This window comes from Engystomops pustulosus, chromosome 2 (assembly GCF_040894005.1).
Source record: "Engystomops pustulosus chromosome 2, aEngPut4.maternal, whole genome shotgun sequence".
NCBI lineage: Eukaryota > Metazoa > Chordata > Amphibia > Anura > Leptodactylidae > Engystomops > Engystomops pustulosus.
Window position 1 is genome coordinate 229,368,991 of NC_092412.1, and position 21,503 is coordinate 229,390,493.

The 21,503-nt window shown below is 42.0% G+C and overlaps 1 protein-coding gene across 1 annotated transcript; it reads right to left on the reverse strand.

The window, feature by feature from the left end:
* Positions 1-823: 823 nt before the first annotated feature.
* Positions 824-15,443, reverse strand: ZRSR2 (zinc finger CCCH-type, RNA binding motif and serine/arginine rich 2). The gene is made up of 12 exons (XM_072138448.1): positions 15,295-15,443; positions 12,259-12,338; positions 11,631-11,700; positions 10,830-10,935; positions 10,305-10,388; positions 8,587-8,625; positions 7,584-7,699; positions 7,170-7,383; positions 6,347-6,402; positions 4,625-4,734; positions 3,983-4,488; positions 824-1,012 (listed from the first exon to the last, which is right to left on the reverse strand). Exons 1-11 carry the CDS (start codon positions 15,336-15,338, stop codon positions 3,995-3,997), a joined length of 1,413 nt encoding a protein of 470 aa, XP_071994549.1. The 5' UTR covers positions 15,339-15,443; the 3' UTR covers positions 824-1,012; positions 3,983-3,994.
* Positions 15,444-21,503: the final 6,060 nt, after the last annotated feature.

Consider the following 21,503-nt stretch of genomic DNA (forward strand, 5'->3'; position numbering starts at 1 on the left):
AAAATGTTCAGAACCATGTCCAATGGGAGTGTGAGCCGCCTCTAGCATGATGAGCGCCCCCTGTAGGCACTCTCCTGTGCTGCACATACTGCCCATCTGATACAGCTTTGTTTTGTTTGTTTTCATGAATATCTTTGTCATCCGTGTGCTTTGCTGGACTAAGCTTTGATGTAACTGTGACTAATGACCTGCGTCACCATCGTCTTTGTGTTTACATGTCATTCCATTAGTAATAAACAGATTTCTACGCCAGGCCGTGTCTTTATTTGCCATTTCTCACACATTAGGACTACATTGTAACCAGGGCAAATACCAAAGTTTGGGGATTTTTTGGAAGATTTGAAACATATGCAGCGTAAATGAGTGTTATACTCATACACTTATAGTCTGCAGTTTCCACTGTCGATTTTGTTCCAGCTCCACAAGATTTATGAAAATCTCCTCAAAATCCATCATGATAAACCAGGAACACACAGATCCAGGCAGCGTGACTTTAGTAATCTTCTTATATTTGTTTCTCATTCTTAGACTGAAGGTGAGGCCATTACACACTATTATATAATGTATTTGTTGGGGAGCCTATAGGCACTGGCTCCCACCCTATACACATGTACTGGGCAGAGGCATCCTCTGGTGTATACTGGATACACAGTGTAACTACCTCCTTCATACGTCTGGTGCATTTTACCGGATGTATGAAGAGGTTGGCGCCTTCTTCCCAGAACAGTGCCACACCATGGTTTGTGCCAGTACTGCAACTCAACTCCATTCAGCTCTATGGATCTGACTCTACGGTCAGGTGCAGTGATGTTTTTTAAAAAAAAAAAGCAGCCATGTTTTTTTCCACCTCCGGACAACCCCTTTAATAATCAAAGTGATGAAAGACAACAAACATTTAATACACTGCCATTTTGTTATCACATAGTTGAGAAGGGTCACCATCATTCATCTGAAATGAGGATACACTGTATCCATAGATTGACACTGGACCAGAATCCAACAGCTCTTGGACCTGTAAAACACAAGTTACATGTATTCATATCAGTAGGACTGAGAAATACACAGAAAAAACAGATGTATATTTTTTATGTATTATAATGACACGTTCAGACATTGATCTTGTTGCCTTATTATTATGATGGCTTCTTCCATCCAGATGTAATATAACTGGAGAATGTGGGGTGAGGAGATGCAGCCAGCCCTTGGACAAAATATGTTGAAATCCAATGTTGAAATCCAATCCAATCAATGTTGAAATTCAAGTGACTCTGAATGCATCCATACACATTAGGTGGCGGCTGTAATGTCTTTGGACCCCTCACAGCAAACCTCAGGGTGATGCCACATGTTGCGTTTTCAGTCAGTTTATAAAAAAGTATGCGTTTTTGTATGTTTATGATTTTACTACCAGTTTATCTTCATTTCTAGAATTGTAGGCATCTGTGAAACAGATTAAAACCAGCCAAACACATGGTAAACATTTAAAAACACGTGATTTTTTTTTTTTTTTAAACTGACTGAAACCTCGTCCAAAAATGCAATGTGCAGCCTCACCCTTACTCAGCAGGTGTAACATTATTACTGGGCATTTTATAACTTGGATTCTACATTTTCCGGCTTTCCTCCTTCCTGCCTGTACCTAGATGCTGCAGTCCTCTCCGAGCTGCTGTGACTCCCCCTCAAGCTCCCATATGTAATCTGACATCTCTGTGAATGTCTGTCATAGTATCATAGTATCATAGTATATAAGGCTGGAAAAAGACGCAAGTCCATCAAGTCCAACCTTTAAGAATTAAATAAATGTTTTATCCCCATAACCCGTGATATTTTTTCTCTCCAGAAAGTCATCCAGGCCTCTCTTGAACATGTACATAGAGTCCGCCATAGCAACCTCCTGCGGCAGAGAGTTCCATAGTCTCACTGCTCTTACAGTAAAGAACCTTTGTCTATGGTGATGGTAGAATCGCCTCTCCTCTAGGCGTAGAGGATGTCCCCTTGTCCTGGTCACAGGCCTAGGTATAAAAAGATCTTTGGAGACATCCTTGTACTGTCAGACTTGCTAGCAAAAAATCTGCAGAGATCTGAGGTTTAGCAGTGAGAGGGGACAGATATATTACAAGGTTTTTTTTTTTTATCTTTGTACTAGTCACTTGTATAAGGTTTGTTGAAAAAGTTACCGACCATTTGATTATGTTTGGGCAAATGTTATAATAACCAGTGGACTATGGAATATGTTAGGATCAGTACAACTGGACACTCAGCATTGGTGGGACCAGACTTAGCAGGGATAGAGCTTACATAAATATTTTTAGATTGATGTTCCCATTAATCAGCCACTAGAGGGCAGCAAGAGGGCCCATCTCCCTAAACGTGAGCCGAGAACAACTGGTTGGACACCACTGATAGAGATGTAGATTATATATGCAATTAAAATCACTTGAGACACATCTGTATAACATAAAGCGAGATGCCCTAATAAAGTTATAGAGTACGGCTCCATGCACGCGTCCACAGCAGCGGACATGAGAATCCTGCTCTATGGTGAGCAGCTTCATAATGGACTTCTTGCATCATGCAGTACAAAGCATGTTCACCCGCTGTGAAGTGTCTGTCACTAGATCAGAATCCGGTGTCTCTTACTATAGATATCTAGTCTCCATTATCTCCATGCACTGTATCAGGCGGAAAACAAAGGATGAGGATTTCAATGAGGGAACAATAAGGAGGCTGGAGTAATGAGTGACTAGTCGTACAATAGAGAGGGGGGGGGGGGGTGACGTGAAATCCTTTATAACTAATCTCTTAGAAGAACAGCAGGCGCAGAGCAGTTGTTATTTTGGTCCTGGGGATTTGATGTACAGTATAAAGGCTGAAACTCACATTTCACAGTTTCCTTATCTATAGTGAGCGGATTGTGACCTCTGTTAATTCCCAGTCCTGTGCGAGGAGCCGTGAAGAAGGACAAGACGAGGGTTTGGTTAGAGAACAAAAATCGGAAGAAATTTTTCTTTTAGGAATTTGAATTGCAATAAGAAAAAAGCAATATAATGGGCAAGTAACATACCGCCACCTGGTGCACTATATACTCTCAGGAGCAGAGTAAAGAAATCTGATGGAGCATGACACTTATTTATTCCAATGGACTCATACAAATTTAAAGAGACACTATCACCTACTTTTAACCCACTAAACAACTACCGTCTACAAATCTCCTTTCTAGAATTCCCTTTTATGTGAAATCTCACCCATTTCATTATAAAAATCTCCTCTAAAGTTATGTAAAAATGAGCTGAGAAGAGTCATATTTAGCCAGAAATGAGTCAAGTTTAGATGCTACAGGGAAAGCAGTTTTATAGACCCTAGAACAATGATGGTGTCATATTAAAGAGAAGAATCTCATCTTTCAAATAACATCAGGATTGTGGTTCTCCAAATTACTGATCCACTTAAAGGTCATCTAACACTAGTCTTGACCTTTTTCTTTAAAGGACATCTGCCACCAGGACGGTATGCAAATGAGCCTGAGGGGCTCCAGGCTTCATAGGCATTAACAGAGTCTGGAGCCCCTCAGGTTCATTTGCATTTCATCCTCGTTGTAGATGTCCTTTAAAAGAACAATTGCCTTTATCTCCAGTTCTGTAGATCCCAGAACCACAACCACGGGATTCTTATGTTTAACTTGCCGCCATGTTTCTAGGTGCAATAGAACCAAAGATTAGGGCTTCTGAAGTGAAACTCCACCTGCAGCCTGTAAACTTGACTCATTTCAGTGGAGAGTATTTTTTAGGTAAATAGGAGAGATTCTACATAAAAGAGGGAATTCTAGAAAGGACATTTCACATTATACCAGAGGGGGTTAGTCGTTGAATAGGGTAAAACCTGACAGGTTCCCTTTAAACTATGTTAAATCATGGAATGAAGCCTGCAGTATGGAGCCACATATAACTATGGCTGTCATGCTGTGGAGGACTGGATTATTTACCTGATCATTATCCTACTTCTGCACACCCGGGCTCTTTGGGCTCCGATCTCTGCTCTTGGTCCGTCTTCTGTCCCGACTTCTGGATCTAGAACGGCTTCTACTCTTTCTGCTACGACTTTTTGACCTAGAAGAACTTCTACTTCTCCTGGATCTTGAAGAACTACAGCTGCGGCTTCTGCGCTTGCGTTTCTTCCGGTCCTTGCTGCGTGACCGCTTGCGGCTTCCGGACCTGCGTGAACGATGCTTCTTCTTGCCTTTGTGGCGACTCTTTTTTCTCCTGCTTGAGTCTCCATTCCTTCTGGTGTCTGGACTTGGACTGTGGTATCGCCTGGACATCCCACGATCTTCATGTCGACTTGAGCGATCCCTCCTCTCGCTCGGGTTACTCCGGTCTGGTGACATGTTTATGTCTCGGTTAGCCTCCCAGAATTCATTATTGGGGTTCCTGAAGACGTGTAGGAAGTTGCAGTGTTTACCCCGGGGACAATTTTGCCTTTCAAATAACCCTATGGAAAGAATCAAGATGAAGATGTAAATCCTGTAAATCCAGCACACACACACACACACACACACACACACACACACACACGAGTTTGTCGGAATGAACACATCATAGAGCGACAATGACCCTCAGCATCTTACCACATATAGCCGACTTCCACTTGGTCACTGGTGACAGTTCACACTGGAGCTGGCGGCCTGCGTACCAACGCCCATTAAACTGTGAAAGCGCCTGCAGACACTCCTCTTCCCTGGAGAAGAAAAATTAAAAATCACACACAGACCAATTGTTTCCATAGTCACATCTCTAGGTTTTGATATTCTCCAGCATTGAGAATTAGTGACGAAGCCATCTATCCACAAGTTCCTCCTACCACCTCATCATCATCATCTATTAGGATTATATTATGGGGGGGGGGGGTCACAGGAACTGCTGCGACCACTGGCCTCCTCCGACCACCGGACATCACTTCCTTTCTTACCACAATTGACCTCACATGAAACCAAGGACACAGATTGGCTGAAGTAGGTCTCATGGCCCCTGGCCCTTCCCAGAAAAGGGTAAGCACACTTTCATTTTGCTCTCTCTGCCCCACAGGGTTTTCTTGATAAAACAGCTTAAGGCAACATCCACACTGCCGTTGCCCACCGCACCGTAGCACGTAGAACATATGGACCACAGCGCCGTAATACGGGAAAAGATAGGAAATGTCCTATCTTTTCCCGGGCTACGGAGCGTTATACGTGTGCTGCACCGCACCGCTCCCGTACAGGGTCGTGAGCCCATAGAAGTGTATGGGGGACTTATATCGGCCGTATATATACGCCCCCCATACATTTGTGTGAATGCAGCCTAACTAGAATGTACTGCCACAAATTTACAGTATGTACAGGTCCATAAGGCTCATCTACTAAGGCAAGGGCTTCCCATGTATATTAAAGAAAATCTACCATCAAGATCCATCATGATAAACCAGGCACACTTCTGTTATTAACCCCTTGCCGGACCATAATGTTCCCCAACGTTATGTTGTGGCAGTGACTGCTATGATGGTCCTCATCATATTGCAGCAAACCACCAACACCCATGATCGGTGCTGGCACCAATCACGGGTGTTAACCATTTAAGTGCCTGCAGCAAAGCCATGCGCCGTCATCCTTGGTCGGATCGTCTCACCCCATAAAATGGCACCTTATACAGTTCTATTCACTTATGATAAAAGTTATTGCCTTCAGACTATAGCAAAATAAAGATTTTTTTTTTTTTCTGTTTTGAACAAAAGATCAAGTTTATTTTTTTTTTAAAAACTACTAAAACATAATACCTAACTAAATTTAGTATTTCCATGATCGTACGGGCCACAAGAATAAACGGGAGGTGGAGCAAATTGTGAGAGCTGTAAAAACGGGGCCCAAAAGAAAATGGTGCGAATGTGGGTTTTTTTGTCAATTTCGCTACGTTTTTTTTTTCCAGCAGTACACACCACACATCATGGAATAGTATATACTATCAATATCAAATATAATAAATTGATACACAGAAAGCAAGCCATTATGAAGCTCTATTAATAGAAATATAATAAAGTTATGGAATTTTAAAAATATGGAAACGGAAAAAAAACTGAAAAAAGGCTGTGCCCACAAGGGGTTAATAATAGACTCGCTAAATTGTGCGTGGGGATAAGGGAGGCGGCGCTGTGTTAGTTTTTCCACTATGAATAATGGAATATGTAACAGAACCGATGGGTAAACATAGCCCAGTGCTGCATTCTCAAGTATAAAATATCCAGCCTGACTGCTCTGCAATAGACCCCGTGATGTCTACCTATTTACATACGGACCCTCAACACATGAGATACTTACGTTTGATACTGGACATAGACATTTCCTCTTAAGTGCGATTCAAAATTGCAACTAACCTGGTAAAAAGAGTTTTTTAAAAAATGTAAGTATTCAAATCACAATATACAAGACTGATATATAAAAATGTTCACACAGGTACAAGGGCCACAGCAAGCAGGACACGTGTAACTGCAAGACCAGGACCTTTCTGTAAGTTTTTTCAAGTCCTGAAAATTTTTCTGATCACATCAGGCTTGTGGTTTTATAAGATACCAAACTGGAGGTCCGAGAGGTTAAAGGAATCGTCAGGAACTGGATCTTTATCTGCAGCTCCCATTCCCAACTATGTCTTTAACTCCCTGTATCCCAGGTTCTGCAGATCACAGAACCACAAGCTCGATACAATCTGAAAGATTAGATTTTTATCTTTAATAGGAAACCAGCATAGATCTACGTACTATACAACCGAAGATAGGGGCGTCCAAAGTGCCTCTCCTCTTGTAGACTCTAAACTCATCTCAGGCAAAATATGACTCTTCTCTGCTCATTTTCATATGACTTTGGAGGGGATATTATATAGGGCGAGATTTCACATACACAAAAGGAATTCTATAGAGGACATTTCATACCCTACCGGAGGGGGCTGCTAGATTAATGTGATTAAATCTAAGGACAGTTTCCCCACTTTTAGTTATGTTTTGAGCAGGGAGTTGCCCTTTAACAATATAAGAGAGGACACATCACCATAACAAATGTAACTCCATTCAAGATATAATGTTGTGTAGAATGCACTGCCAAGAGGGGGCTCCAAAGAGTCTCTGAACAGAAACGCAAGATGAATTACCTTGAACTGGATGACTTTGCCCAAATTCTTAAACTCTGGTACAACATCATCATAAAATTCTAAAAACTGCTGATAGATTTCCTCATCTCCGTACTCTAGGCTGGCGTCTGTGTCATAGTCATCTCTTCTACACTGCTCCATCCCAAATGTAACAAACATACCACGAATGAGCATAGTCTGGCTGGAGGAAGGGAAGCAATGCTTGCGGGAGCACCTGCAGAACAGGAAAAAGGAAACGGATTTGTTACATTGTATATGGCTCAATACATACAAACATACATTAATTGGGGTTTACAGTTACAGACATTTATCCCACCTCTTTTCCACCACTTATTCAGAGCATATGCATACTGAGCCGAGTGAGGAGGCATCACTATTAAAAAAGCATTAGCAACAAACCCACTTTACCCTTACCTTTCGCCAAACCTGCATGCACCAGTTTTGAGATAGAAGGGGCAGTTAGCACGATCCTTTTCTGTGCCGTACCCTTCTGGGGCTTCTGGATTGTGCCACACACCACCATTTTCTAGCTGTAAAGACAGACACAAATAAGAAGCAATATTTCTCATCATCAAATCCATCTTATATTTGTTATCCATGGCCTCCTTCCTTCTAACATCAACTTTTAAAATGATGCAAATGAGCCAGAAGGGCACTGGGGGTGTTATCAGGACCCCACTGTGCTGTAGCTTCATAGGCCATTAACATCATTCTCTTAACATCATTCTCACCCTCCCTCTACACAGTGTAGCAGCCTGTGAAGAGGCAGCTTGGAGGTTTATTTTAGAAGGTCATGGATAACAAATATAAGAAGATTACCACAGTCACAGCTTATACTTGAGTATATTAAAAGAAATATATTCTTACTCACTACCAGCCTGATTACATCAAAAGGAGTGCGGGCATGGGCCCGTCTCTACCCGTGCGGTTACACAGGAATATGTGTGGGAAGAGAAGCTGCAGCAAGCATCAGAGGTAATTTCACTAGTGAGCGGAGGCTGCAACCAATGTATTCCCACCCTAGGCTTATACGCAAGTCAATAATTTTACCACAAAAAAAAAAAAAAAACTGAAAATGTAAGTGTCATTGCTTAAATTTGGGTCGGCTTATACTCAAGTATATATATGCTATGTAATATATAAAACTGCTACAGTTGTTGGGAGGGGGCTACAGGAAAAACCTGCATGGGAACACACGTGCTTTGGTGGTTGCGTTTATAAGCCCATTGAAACACATAGAGGACGTGTGCTAGCCACCGGATCAACAGATAGCAAACGGGCAAAAACACGGCATGCTCATGTGCAGGGGCTAAAGCCCGGTACTTAAGAGGCAGCTAGGCCTAGTCCGCAGATCTCCATCACTAACAGATGTGTCCCTGACTGTAGGACGGTAAACAAAACGTTGCTCTGGTCTTACCTGACTCTCCGCTTCATCCAGCAGCTTCTGCACAGCTTCCTAGAAATGGTGCAAACACAGGACTAGTAAAAACCTCCATGAAGAACTGCATCTGCTTTTTGGAGTTAAGAACCTCTAACATTAACACTTACTTGACAGAAAGGTTATACTCACTATCCTACCACATCTCACATATAGTCACCTCACCAACCCCCTGGTGCTTCTGTGCCAATGCCACCTGGTCCTTGGCCTATTACCCAATCACTGCTCGCACCAGGAAATTGAGGGGCGAGAGATCACTGTCTGGCGACAGCAGATCTTGTGCCAGCACAACACCCACGAAGAAGAACAACAATGTGGGCACAGGATCAGCAGAGGGTTGCACCTTTATTTTTTAATTTTCAATTAAAAAGAAAAATATTTTGCTGTAATTTTTTTTTACACCGTCACAAAAAGGTTAAAAGGGAAAACCGTATAAACAATTAAGATGAAATAGAAACGGTTTGTATTGAACCATAAAATTACGTCCTAAACATGTGCACAAATCCTAAATTGTCCAGGTTCCGATCTATTAACTCTTTCAAGACCAAGGCCTTCTGATGCCACGAGTGCCCACAGCAATAAAAATACACATATGTCAATAAACCAAGAAAGATTACAGAGAGATCTAGGAGCCGCAGCGCCAGCAAAAACAAAGTATACAGTGCCATACATTGTGTAGTGGCCAAGCCAGGTTACTGCAGCTCCGCTCCTATTAAAGGGGCTGTACTGAATAAGTATTAGTATAGAATACATCTTGTAACCAAAAAGATACATCTTGATGTAGAGAGTCTGGCAGGGTTTAGCTGGCAGCTTTCAACATGGAAACAAGAAGTTAAGGAAATAAGAATTGAGAGAAATTACATTCTAATAACCTTACCCGGCTAACAGGATATGATATATAATAACTAATAAGAGTATTCCCTTATTATAAACCAATGGTATAATACTAAGATTGGCAAAGGACATCTAGAACATCCACCGCTGCTGAATGAGTATGACACAGTGTTGCTTCATATTCTATGTTTTACCTGTACAGTAAAAACATGTTCCCATTTGGGTTCGGCTGCTCAGCCCAGACACTTTGTTGGATTGGCAGCCAAAAAGTCAATCCGTGAAATTGATGCCCCAGGCCATAGTCATAGCAAGTTGTTAGGATTGTAAATTTTGCCGGATTTGTGCCCCGACAGCCAATCAACGACTTTAATAACTATCTGACCAGGTAGAGTGGCCGAACCGGAACATCGGGTCTGCTCATCTCTAAATACAACCATTCAGGAGACTGATGACAACCAAATGTCCTTATAAGGTGTAGGCAAAGGATTTTCACATAAATACCTTTAGGTGTCAGAACCAGAAGTGAATGTGAAGTACAAGTCCTTCCTTTACATATTGTATTCTAATTTACATTCACTTCTGGTACAAACAATATGGATAAAGGCACCTGAAACCATCATACTCGTCTCATACACTTTTCTCGAGAGGACATGCCATAATATAAGCAACGGATATGGGACTTGTATGTATACTCCGTACACATCTACTATTAACTGTTCCCAAAGGCGAGACCCACATCCATTGCACATTTGTGGCATATCCTGTGAGTGCCATAAAATATAGTATGAGATGTTCTGCAAGAGCCAAATGAATACAGCCGAAACAGGATATGTGCGCTTCTATCCTCCTAGAGCAGGAATCACCTCTCTTTCTCTCTTCTTCACTTGCTCGGGATCTTTCTCTTTCTCCTTCAGTTCCTGTTGCCTCCATTCCTCTATCATTTTTCTCTGTAGAAAACATACAAGTACAATATTCACTAGCACAGTACATTATGGTGGCAGCACCCTCCTCATGCCAGTGACTTTAGGGTTACAAATTATCACACAGGATTAGCAATATTGGCATCTGCATATTGTGAGATCTGTTGTATTTAATAACTATGAAGGTCAAATTTATACGAGGGCATTGCAGCTTTACAATATTTTGCTAATCTTTTAGACTACAAATAATTTAGGCAGCCTCAACTCTTACTACACTACACTAATCCTAGTAAGTTTATAGATCTCAGAATTATTCAAAATAATAATCAATCATAGTATAATGTCCTCGCCATTGTACACCAGCTGCTGTAGCCTCAGCTCCCATTCACTTGGACAACTGGACAACCCCTTTTAGAGGCCGTGATAAGACACATTATACTGAGGTCACATTTGTCATTTATACTGTACCTCCTCCTCTTCTCGTCTCCTTGCTGCTTCCTCCTTTTCCATTTTAAGCTGGAATTCTTCCTGAGCCTTCTGTTCTCGAGCCAGCCATTCCTCGTGCAGCCTCTGCCTGCACATACAATGAAAATTCCTTAGATGATAATAAAATTGCTTAAAAAGGAAATCTACCTTCAAAATCCATCATGATAAACCAGGGACACTTACTCATAGATCCAGGCACTGTGACTGTGGTAATCTTCTGATATTTGCTACAAATGGCCTCTTTCATACTAGGAATTAACATACAATTATGCTAATGAGACTGAAGGGATCCTGGGGATTTTACCAGAGACCGTGTGTGTTGCAGATTCACAGACTGTTACACTGTGCGGGAGCAGTTCTCCAAACCATTTGCCTGCTCCCACACAGTGAAAGTGGAGAAGGGGAAGTGATCAGGCACAGTGTAACAGCTTATGAAGCTACAGCACAGAGGGGCCCCAAGCCCTCCTGGCTCATACCATAAATTATGGATTGAGTTTAGAAGGAATGAGGACATGGATAACAAATATCCAAAGTGCCTGGATCTATGAGTAAGTGCCCCTGGTTTATCATGATGGATTTTGATGGTAGATTTTCTTGAACCTCCATACTGGGTGACACGGGACTTTGTGAAGGCTTATAAGTTTGCCTGTGACATTTATTGGCTGTTTAGGCAATACACATGATAAGACATAAGGTATGTTTTGTTTTCAGGGGTTTTAAACCAGAGAGAATTGCAGAGCACCACACGACAGAACACTAAGCGCTGGTATACTTTGTATCTACCTCTCAATCTCTTGCTGTAAGTCATCACCATCATCTTCCTCCTCAGTGCCGACGTGCTGCTTGTTTTCTTCTGCAAAAAGAACAGATACAGTAAAGGTCTATGTATTCATCCAATTTTCTTCTCCTAAGTCCGATTTTGTATTTTACTTCTTATACTCAGTTACATCCTTATAGCTTAAGTTATAGAAGCAAAACAGTTAAAAGAAACTAAAACCACCCAATAGACGACATAATAAACATCCAACTGTGCAAAAAACACCCCACTGTCTACAATGGGGTGTTTTGGGTTTCCAATAAACTGTCATTAATATAACATACATGAATGTGCTGCAATGGTGGTTCTTCAGGCTCGCTGTGGGGTTATTCTATGTGTTGGCAATTTGGAAAACAGCAGATGATTACAGCCAAAATCTCAGTGAATTAACTGAACCAAAAAGCAGGTTCCATTATCCAGATGACCCAACACGTAATTTACAGGGTTTGCATGCTGTAAGTGAATGAGTGATATTCTACACAAATAGCATAGACATGCCACATATACATACATGGATACATAAATGGATGCTATACTGCTCCACCTGACTGATACTTACACGTTTCCACAAATCTAGAAATAAGATCAACTTACCTGCTTCTCTTAGTCTCGCTAGAATCTGTCTCTTTTTTTTCCGTCTTTCTTTCTTTAAAAGCGATCTGGTCCGCTTGTGGCTGGAACAGAAGGAACAGAGATGCTTGAGAGTAGAACATTACATGACAACCAGTCAGGAGCTAAGCTCATAGGATGACAGGTCCTGGCACAACTACTCAGGCGAAAAAAATAAGTAGTCATTATTGAAGTTATAGAGGATATATCAACTGCATGAACAATCCTGTAGGTTTTTTATAAGACTTCAATAAAGACAACATGTTTTATCACCTAATTTTTTTAGCTGAGAAGTTGTGCTGGAACCTGTAGTTCTATGAATCTGGAGGGCCTGTGGCCTGTGGATCTTCAAGGCTGAATTCTGTGCGCCTGATGGGTGTTTAGGGTGAACTAAAGACCTGCTTGTCAGGAGCGGAGCTCAGTATAATGGCTGTAAGAATTTTCAGGCATCAACAGAAACATTTTATTAAAGGGGTTGTCTGACATTATTAAAAACTGTAGAGGTGGGCTCCCGGTCTCCCACGCTGCAATCCCCTATAAACAAACAAGGGCTCTGATGTACGGCGGTATGGGAGACCAGGAGAGCCAGAGAAGGCGAGTGTTAACCATCTGCCAAATGAGAATTTATATGACAGATAAGAGTCCAGGCGATTTGGGAAACTAAACCACCTACAGGTCCTTATGGACCGATGGTTTAGTGTCTCAAATTGCCCTTTAGTCCTTCTGTGTCCCACTATTTCAATAATAAACCTATATATTTAAGTAGAAATGAGTCAGATTACATCCATCTGACCCATTAAACCCACAGTACCCCTTACTCTGACCCGGTGCGCTCCATGTGCTTGGGCAGTGTTCACATCTGCAGCAAGAGCTTCATCCAGGGTCTATACAGCAGAATATTACCGATAGACTGACAGACATTGGATCCAGGTATGGATGCATCCCAGTGAGGAAGGAAAGTTCAGCTCAGACCACGTGTTGGACGCTGAGTATTGGAGAGCGCGGGTCCTCGCCCCAGACGAGTGGAATCCAGACGAGTGTTTTTATGGATGCATCCCACATGACTCGGAAATATTACCGGATTGGCAGCAATGCAGCCTTTCCAGCAAATTAGTGCTATAAGGCACTCATGTTGGACACCCCTGGCCAATCACAGCCATAGCTAGTAGCACCAATTAGTGCAAACTCACAAATCCGGCAATATATCAGAGTTGCGCTGGACGCACCCAAAAGCTAGACCTGAATCTGAACCATTTGTCCGGGTCTCCTTATCTCTAGAAAGAAGTCAATGGTTTCTGGGAGGATCATGGATATAGAAATACATTGTAACTTAATTTCCTAGACAAATGTGAACAGTGTCTTATAGATCCTCCCGGAGAACAGATACAACATCATCTATCATGTTATAAACAATGGAAAGTCCTTTCCACTCAGGATCCAGACAAGTCCAACCCCATAGAGCAGCGATGGCGAACCTATGGCACGCGTGCCACATGCGGCACGCAGAGCTGTTCCTGTGGGCACGCGGGAGCGCTGAATGTTATTGTGGTTCCCATAGAAACCACTGCCGGGAGAAGAGAGCAGCATGATACAGCTGCTCCCACATAATAAAATTGGGCAGGGGCACAAGGATCTGGCCCTTAGATACAGGGGTCCAGCGGCTGCACTGTTCAATGTGCTCTTTTGGGACCCCTGAGCACAGTAATATCGGCAGGAAGGCAGTCATTGCTCTGCCTTCCCCCCTGCTAAAGCCGGGACTCACACAGAGGGGCTGGTCACCTGACCCGACCAGCCAATAGGAGAGGAGAGGAGGGAAGAGGAATCACCAGAGCCCAGGCTGCATGTAGCTGCAGTATAGAAAGGTAATAAATGACATCATCAGCTCATCCTCCCCTGCTATCCTGTAAATATAAACTACATCATGCAGCTATTTCATATCTTTCCAGCACCCTCATATCTATCTCTCTGTCTCTCTCATATCTATCTATCTATCTATCTATCTATCTCCTATCTATGTATCTATCTATGTATCTATCTATCATCTGTCTATCTATCTATGTATCTATCATCTGTCTATCTATCTATGTATCTATCTATCTCCTATCTATGTATGTATCTATCTATGTATGTATCTATGCATCTATCTATCTATCTCATATCTATGTATCTATCTATCTCATATCTATGTATCTATCTATCTATCTCATATCTATGTATCTATCTATGTATAATCTCATATCTATGTATCTATCTATCTATGTATGTATCTATGTATCTATCTTCCCATCTATCTATCTATCTCATATCTATCTATCTCTCTCTCTCATATCTATCTCTCTGTCTCTCTCATATCTATGTATCTAGAAAAATGATCTATCTATCTATCTATCTATCTATCTATCAGGGCCCACTGGTGTCTTGTTACACCACTGGGATTGGGGTCACGTATAAAGGTCAGCAGACCCCTATATGTGACATATGACATAGCTATAAATAAAATACATCAATATTAAAATGGGGCAATTCTCTCTATAATGCTGGTTATCAGCTGCAGGTGTACCTGAGCTCTGCCCCAATCCTTCCCCTGAACAGAATACAACAGTTTTAGGCGAGCAGCGGACAACAGTACAATGTCAGGATTTTTTAACATTTATTACAGAAGTCCCTATATAAAACACCTATGTGTGTTTTTTTTTTAATTTTTGTCTTGGCACTTTGCTATAAGTAAGTTGGGTTTGAGTTGCATTTTGGGCACTCGGCCTCTAAAAGGTTCGCCATCACTGCCATAGAGGCATCACGGGGGTAGAAGTAGCACCCCCTATAGAAATACATAGCAAGTCACGTGACCCTTACCACAAATATCAGACCCCTATAGGAAACTGCCTTATAACACTACCAGCACTTATCAATATAAAATAAGAGGAGACTACACAGGGGGCGTAGAGAAGCCGCTGCACACTCGCGCCCACCTCCGACCACATTCACACACGCATCTAGCCTCCACATGGAGCATGTTCTTACTTTAATCGCACCACCTCGGAGCCTTCCTGCACGGAGGCCGCCATCTTTGCTTCGGTCGCGAGTCAACAGCTTCGGTACGGAAGCCGAATTAGGACAATGTGCAAGCATCTCCTGCGCATGCTCAGAAGGCTGACCGCGCGCTGATGCCTACGGTGGAGAGGCTGATGGCAGATAGAATCGATGGGAGTTCTGTTATCTGCCTGCTATGTCTGTCACTAAGTCTGTTGGAACAAGTGACGATCGATCAATAGATCGAGTGATGGGAGATATCTGTAACAATAATTATCCCTATTTATATAGCGCCATCATATTTTGGTGGAGGATAAACAAATAAAATAGGACAATACAGAGTTAATACATAGCCCTACTCAACGCCCCCAAACCCGCTTAGCGTGGAGGTTGTGTACGTAAACTGAGTCAGAATCCCCACTATGTACGGTGCTGTCTGCTTCCACCCGTGTTGTCTAAAGCCGTGTTTACACATTGCGTTTTGGTTGTGTCTACATTGCGTTTTGAAATGCATTACAATAGCTGAGGAGAGGAGATGTGTCTGATTACGTTACTTTAATGCTATCATTTTGAGGGCTCTACGGCTTTTTGATCACTTTTTAAAGAATTTTTAATTTTTTTTCAAAATGGCACTTTCGATTTCGGGAGCGATTTTCTGCTACAGGGTTAAACACCAGGAAACATCTTATTATTATAATTTGATAGATCAGACATTTTGGGACACGATGATACCAAACATGTTTATGATTCTTACAGTTTATTTGCTTTTATATTTGATCAAGGGGGGGGGGTGATTTAAATTTTTACTATTTTTTTCATATTTTTTTACATTTTTTTTTACCATTATTTCAGACCCTCCAGGGTACTTTAACCCCGCAGGGTCCTATTGATAATATTATATCCAGCAATACTGTATTGCAGTATATAGCAGTGATGGCGAACCTTTTAGAGACCGAGTGCCCATACTACAACCAAAATCCACTTATTTACTGTGAAGTGCCAACGTGGCATTTTAAGCAGTAACTTATTAATACGTGTTCTTTCACATTTTTCAATCGTATCAGCCCCTGAGGCCACCAATACAGTTGAAAGAAAGAGGGTCTCTCTGTAGAGGAAGATTGGTGGGTCCAGCAGGATGACCTCCAAAGATGACACAGTACTGTCAACACCACCTCACTTTTCCTGCTGTTCCAAACCGCCAATGAAGTGTCACTTTAAAATAACGCTGAGAGCATCACCTCATAAGTTGCCTGGGACGGCAGGAAGATTTGGTCCTGTTTGGTGAACTCTGTCCTGTGGTGATGGCATGAGTGCCAACAGAAAGGGCTCTGAGTGCCACCTTTGGCACCCGTGCCATAGGTTCGCCACCACTGGTATATAGCAATGTAACTGATGATTTCTAATAGCCTGCCCTCTGCTGGCTATTAGAGATCATTGCACATGGCAAGCCTACTAGTCTCAATGAGGCTTTAGGCTTCAATGGCAACCAATCGTCACAGGGGGCGGCGATCAGCCATCCAAGATGGTGGCGCCCATATAACGGTAAGTTAGGTGCTGCGGTCGGGTTCGACTGTGGCACTTAACAGGTTAACTGCCATGATCGGTGCCAGCACCAACCGCGACAGTAACAGGCAGGCGTCAGCTGTAGTATATAACCCACACCTGCTGTGTATGGAGAGAGCGTGGCCCGTGCGCTCTCTCCATACACCCCTCATAGCACAAGGACGATAAATTTTGTCCTGGTGTGCGAAGGTGTTAATCTCGTTAACAGTTGTGTTTTGTAAACACATATGTAAACAGCAATGTAATCAGGCAAATCTCCTCTCCTCAGCAGGTGTACTGCCTTTTAAAAATGCGATGAAAACGAAGCGTGTGAACGGCAATTCAGGGCTCATTGGTGTTGTTTTTCACATCCGTGGCTCAGTAACGCACAAAGCCATTCATTTCAATGGGAAACGCATGCGATAGATAAGCCGATCGCATGCGTTTCCCTGTTAACGCATGTGCGTTCGGGCCGAGGACCGCCCCCTGTGCGCTAGCGTCGCGTTGTGAACGGACGCCTAGCGGATCGTGTGACCGCGGCCTAATAAGTAAGGGCACCAGGCGTCGCACTCCCACCAATCACCTATGGAAAGGAGTCTATCAGCAGTATTTTACTACATAAAGCCATAAATAGTGAAGATGTACCTTGTGTGTGTGTTGTTAGTAAATCCACTTATATTCCTGGATTGTAGCTGGACTTGGATCACCGGTGTTGTATTCTACTGTAAGATCTCGCTTCGCTGAACTGCATATTCCCAACCCCCTGACCCTGAATATACCGTAAATGCATTTTGCACAGCCTTGCTACTAATAATACACACAAAAGTGTAGTCACACAAGTTTCCAGGGCTAATGCAAATCTCTGCCTGCAGTTTAATATTATAAAACTAATTGGCAGGTCAGGATGGGTTATTATTAGGATTAGGTAAGACGTTCCCTTTCTCTGAACCAGTGATTACTTTGTACATTATTTTATAGAAGCGTAAATTGAGCCTAAAATGGCAAAAAACAGAGACTTGTAAAGAGTAAAGCAGCGCAATGTGGTCACCACATCAGTGTTATTCTGTAAAGCTGCTTCTATTATCTTACTTGTGCAGTTTACGTGTGGTTAATCTTTCTTCACAGCAGCTATTATATAACTGCAGATCCCGCTGCTGGTAATGTATCACCTAGCAATGGTAATACGCTCAGCATATTGTGTGGCTGCTAATTAACCAATGCGTGATGAGCCCCGCGCCCCAGCTGTCCTGTGTGACTGACCTTCACTGCACCGAGCTGGCTGTATACACTGCTCATACACAGTTTATATATATATATATAACCATATACAGGCGGTCCCCTCCTAAAGAACACCCGACTTACATATGACCCCTATTTACAAACGGACCTCTGGATATTGGTAATTTACTGTACTTTATCCTAAGGCTACAATGATCCGCTATAACAGTTATCACATGTGTCTGTAATTAAGATGTATTATTAATCCTGGTTCTTAAGACAATCCAACATTTTTAAAATCCAATTGTCACAGAGACCAAAAAAATTCTGGCTGGGGTTACAATTATAAAATATACAGTTCCGACTTACATACAAATTCAACTTAAGAACAAACCTACAGAACATATCTTGTTCGTAACCCGGGGACCGCCTGTAAACAGAAATTATGAATTCAAGGGCACACATCCCGGAGCAAGGGCCACGTCAGTGCACATTAGGGGGCAGTTAGGGAAGTATTGATGGTGCCCTCTGGACCAGTCTGTATAGTGCAAAAATATTAACATTCAGTTCCCAGATAATTATACCACAGTAATTCAGCTACAGCTCTTCCAGGCAAATAATGTTCAACAGCATCCAGTCTAGCACTGTGAATGTTAAGATTTATATCCCTGGCGGACTAGGGCAGTGGAAGGGTTTAACCCCTTCAGACCTCAACGACACAGCCCTATTTTGGGGGCACTATAAGAGGTTATAATTTGAAACACTTTAACATATCCAGGGAATTTTGAGACTGTTTTCAATGGGGCAGAAAGCTTGATAAATCTTGTATTCTCCAATTAGTTTAAATATTTGCATGATATCTTTTATGTTTAGTTATAAAAAGAAACTGAATTTCACAAAAATGTCAAAAGATTCTCCATTTTTAAAGGTCTAAACTCTCTACTTTTCAGGCGATAGTCATAGCACCCAAATTCATTCATAACATACATTTCCCAAATGTCTGCTTTATGTTGGATTTTTTTTTTTTAGCATCCACTTATTTTTCTAGAATGGTATGAGGTTAAGAATTTGGGTGCGATTTTACACAATTTTTTTTCAGATTTTACACCTGTATTTAGAGGGACCTGCTCAACTTTCAAGCTATGAAAAAAATGAAAAAGCATGAAGTTTGTTAACCCTTTAGGTGTTTCATAGGGGTTAAAACAAAATGGATTGCAAACTAGAAATTGAAATATTTTTAGACAATACATTCATTTTGGGTGGAAAATTAAACATTCTCAATGGCAAAAAAAGACAAAAAAGCTCCACAAAGTTTGATACCCAATTTCTCCTGAGTAGACCGATACCCCACGTGTGGTGGTAACTGTACGGGCACACGGCCAGGAATAAAAGAGAAGGAGCGCCATCCAGAGTAGATGTACACTGTCAAATTGTGCAGGCTATTTTTTTTTTTTATGCGGACATAAAGGGGCTTGTTTTTTCCGACGACAATGCACTGTGCCGCGATTCAATCCGATTTCACTTGCCAGATCAGGTCTGCCGGAGTTCACCATTTTCCTCCCGGTGCATGTAAAGCTAAATCCCTTGGTTTGTCCGAATCAGTCGGATTGTCCGACGGCCCGCCCCCCGATTTGTGACACAAGAAAGCTGGCACCTCTGCGCCAAAATCCGATCACGTGCGACACAATCCCCTTCTAAATGCCTGTCCCAGTGGCGCAAATCAGAAAACATCGGAATATCCGGCTAAATTGTGGTCCGCGGGACCCTTAGTAAATAAGCCCCGTTATGTTATTTATATACTATGCGTCACCGTGATTATGGAAGTATCTAATTTATATGGCTTTATTTTTTTCACAATTTTACTGAATAAAAAATAAATTAGAGAAAATCTTGTTGCTTGTTCCTGGTGACAGCTTCTCTCGAAGTGTTTGCATGGGAATGTGTCATAGTAAGGGATTATGTTTTAATTATTTCTTTTTTTTTCCAACTGTGGGTGTTAGAGCGGAGTGTCAACTGTAATATACAGCCGACTCCTGCTTGTGAGCTGGTTCCAGAAGCTTAACGTAATAACACGTCTGGTTGTTGGAAATACCTTATTGCACGGACGTACTATGTGATGGTGCAGGAAGGATGTCAAAATCAAGCATGGTACACCATGACTGTGGTAATCTTCTTATATTTCTTATCTGCAGCTTCCTTTCTTTTAAAATAAACTTTTACAATTATGTTAATGAGCTGGGAGTGCTTGGAGGTGTTACCAGAGCCCCTCTGTGTTGTAGCATCACAGGCTGTTACAGTGTGCAGGAGCACTTCACCCTCCCAATGTGTGAGATTACAGCAGGCAGAGGTAAGGGGAGGGGGAGACACTGAAACTGTGACTGGTTTGATGCCTATATACAGTACATGGTGCTATAGAACACTGTTACTGTATAACTCAAGGTATGGGGCATTATGGAGCTCAATTCCAGTACAGCAGACTGGTGTAGGATGGTGGTATAAGGCATTATAAGCCTGAGGCTACCACACACATGTGCTGTTCGCAGGCCTTAGACAAGAGTACAATGGGGGTCATTCATCTTTTTAGTTGCGCCTTTTTTGTTACTTTGCACCTTTCTTGCGCCTATTACATTGGTTATTAAAGTGTGGAGATTTGTTGGCTGCATCAGGTTTGCCGTATCTATCTCTGCAGGGCAGATGTGCTTGTTAGGATTTGTGCCTTTTTTGTCGTCAATTGGCTATTTTTTGCCAAAAAAGGTGAAAAATTATTCCAACAAAACCTCAACATTAAAACATTTTTTTCATGAAAGGAGCAAAAATTTGGCCAAGTACAAGCCAGGAACAGAACAGTACAAAGACAGATTTAAAGAAAATCTATCATCAAAATCCATAATGATGAACCCGGGACACTCATTACTCATAGATCCAGGCACCATGACTGTGATAATCTTCTTAATTTGTTATCCATGGCCTCCTTCCTTCTAAAATCAACTTTTAAAATTATGCTTATGAGCCTGAAAGGCTACTGGGGTTGTTTCAAGAGCCCCTCTATGCTGCAGATTCACAGGCTAATACACTGTGCACTAGCACCTAACATCCTGCCTCAGTGTGTGAGATTAATGCAGGCAGGGGGAAGGGGAAGTACTGAACACGGAGGGGCTCTGGTAATCCCCCCCCCCCACGTCCCTTCTGGCTCATTAGCATAATTGTTAAAGTTGATGTTAGAAGGAAGGAGGCCATGGATAACAAATATAAGAAGATTATACATTGCCTGGATCTATGAGAAAGTGTCTCTGGTTTTTCATGCTGGATTTTCATAGGAGATTTTCTTAGAGATATATATGGCACACAAAAAAGCACTACACAAAAAAAAAAAAGAACAGCAGAAAACAAAGAGAAGAAACTTTGTTAAAAAGTTAAATGATCCTCAATGACAACAAATT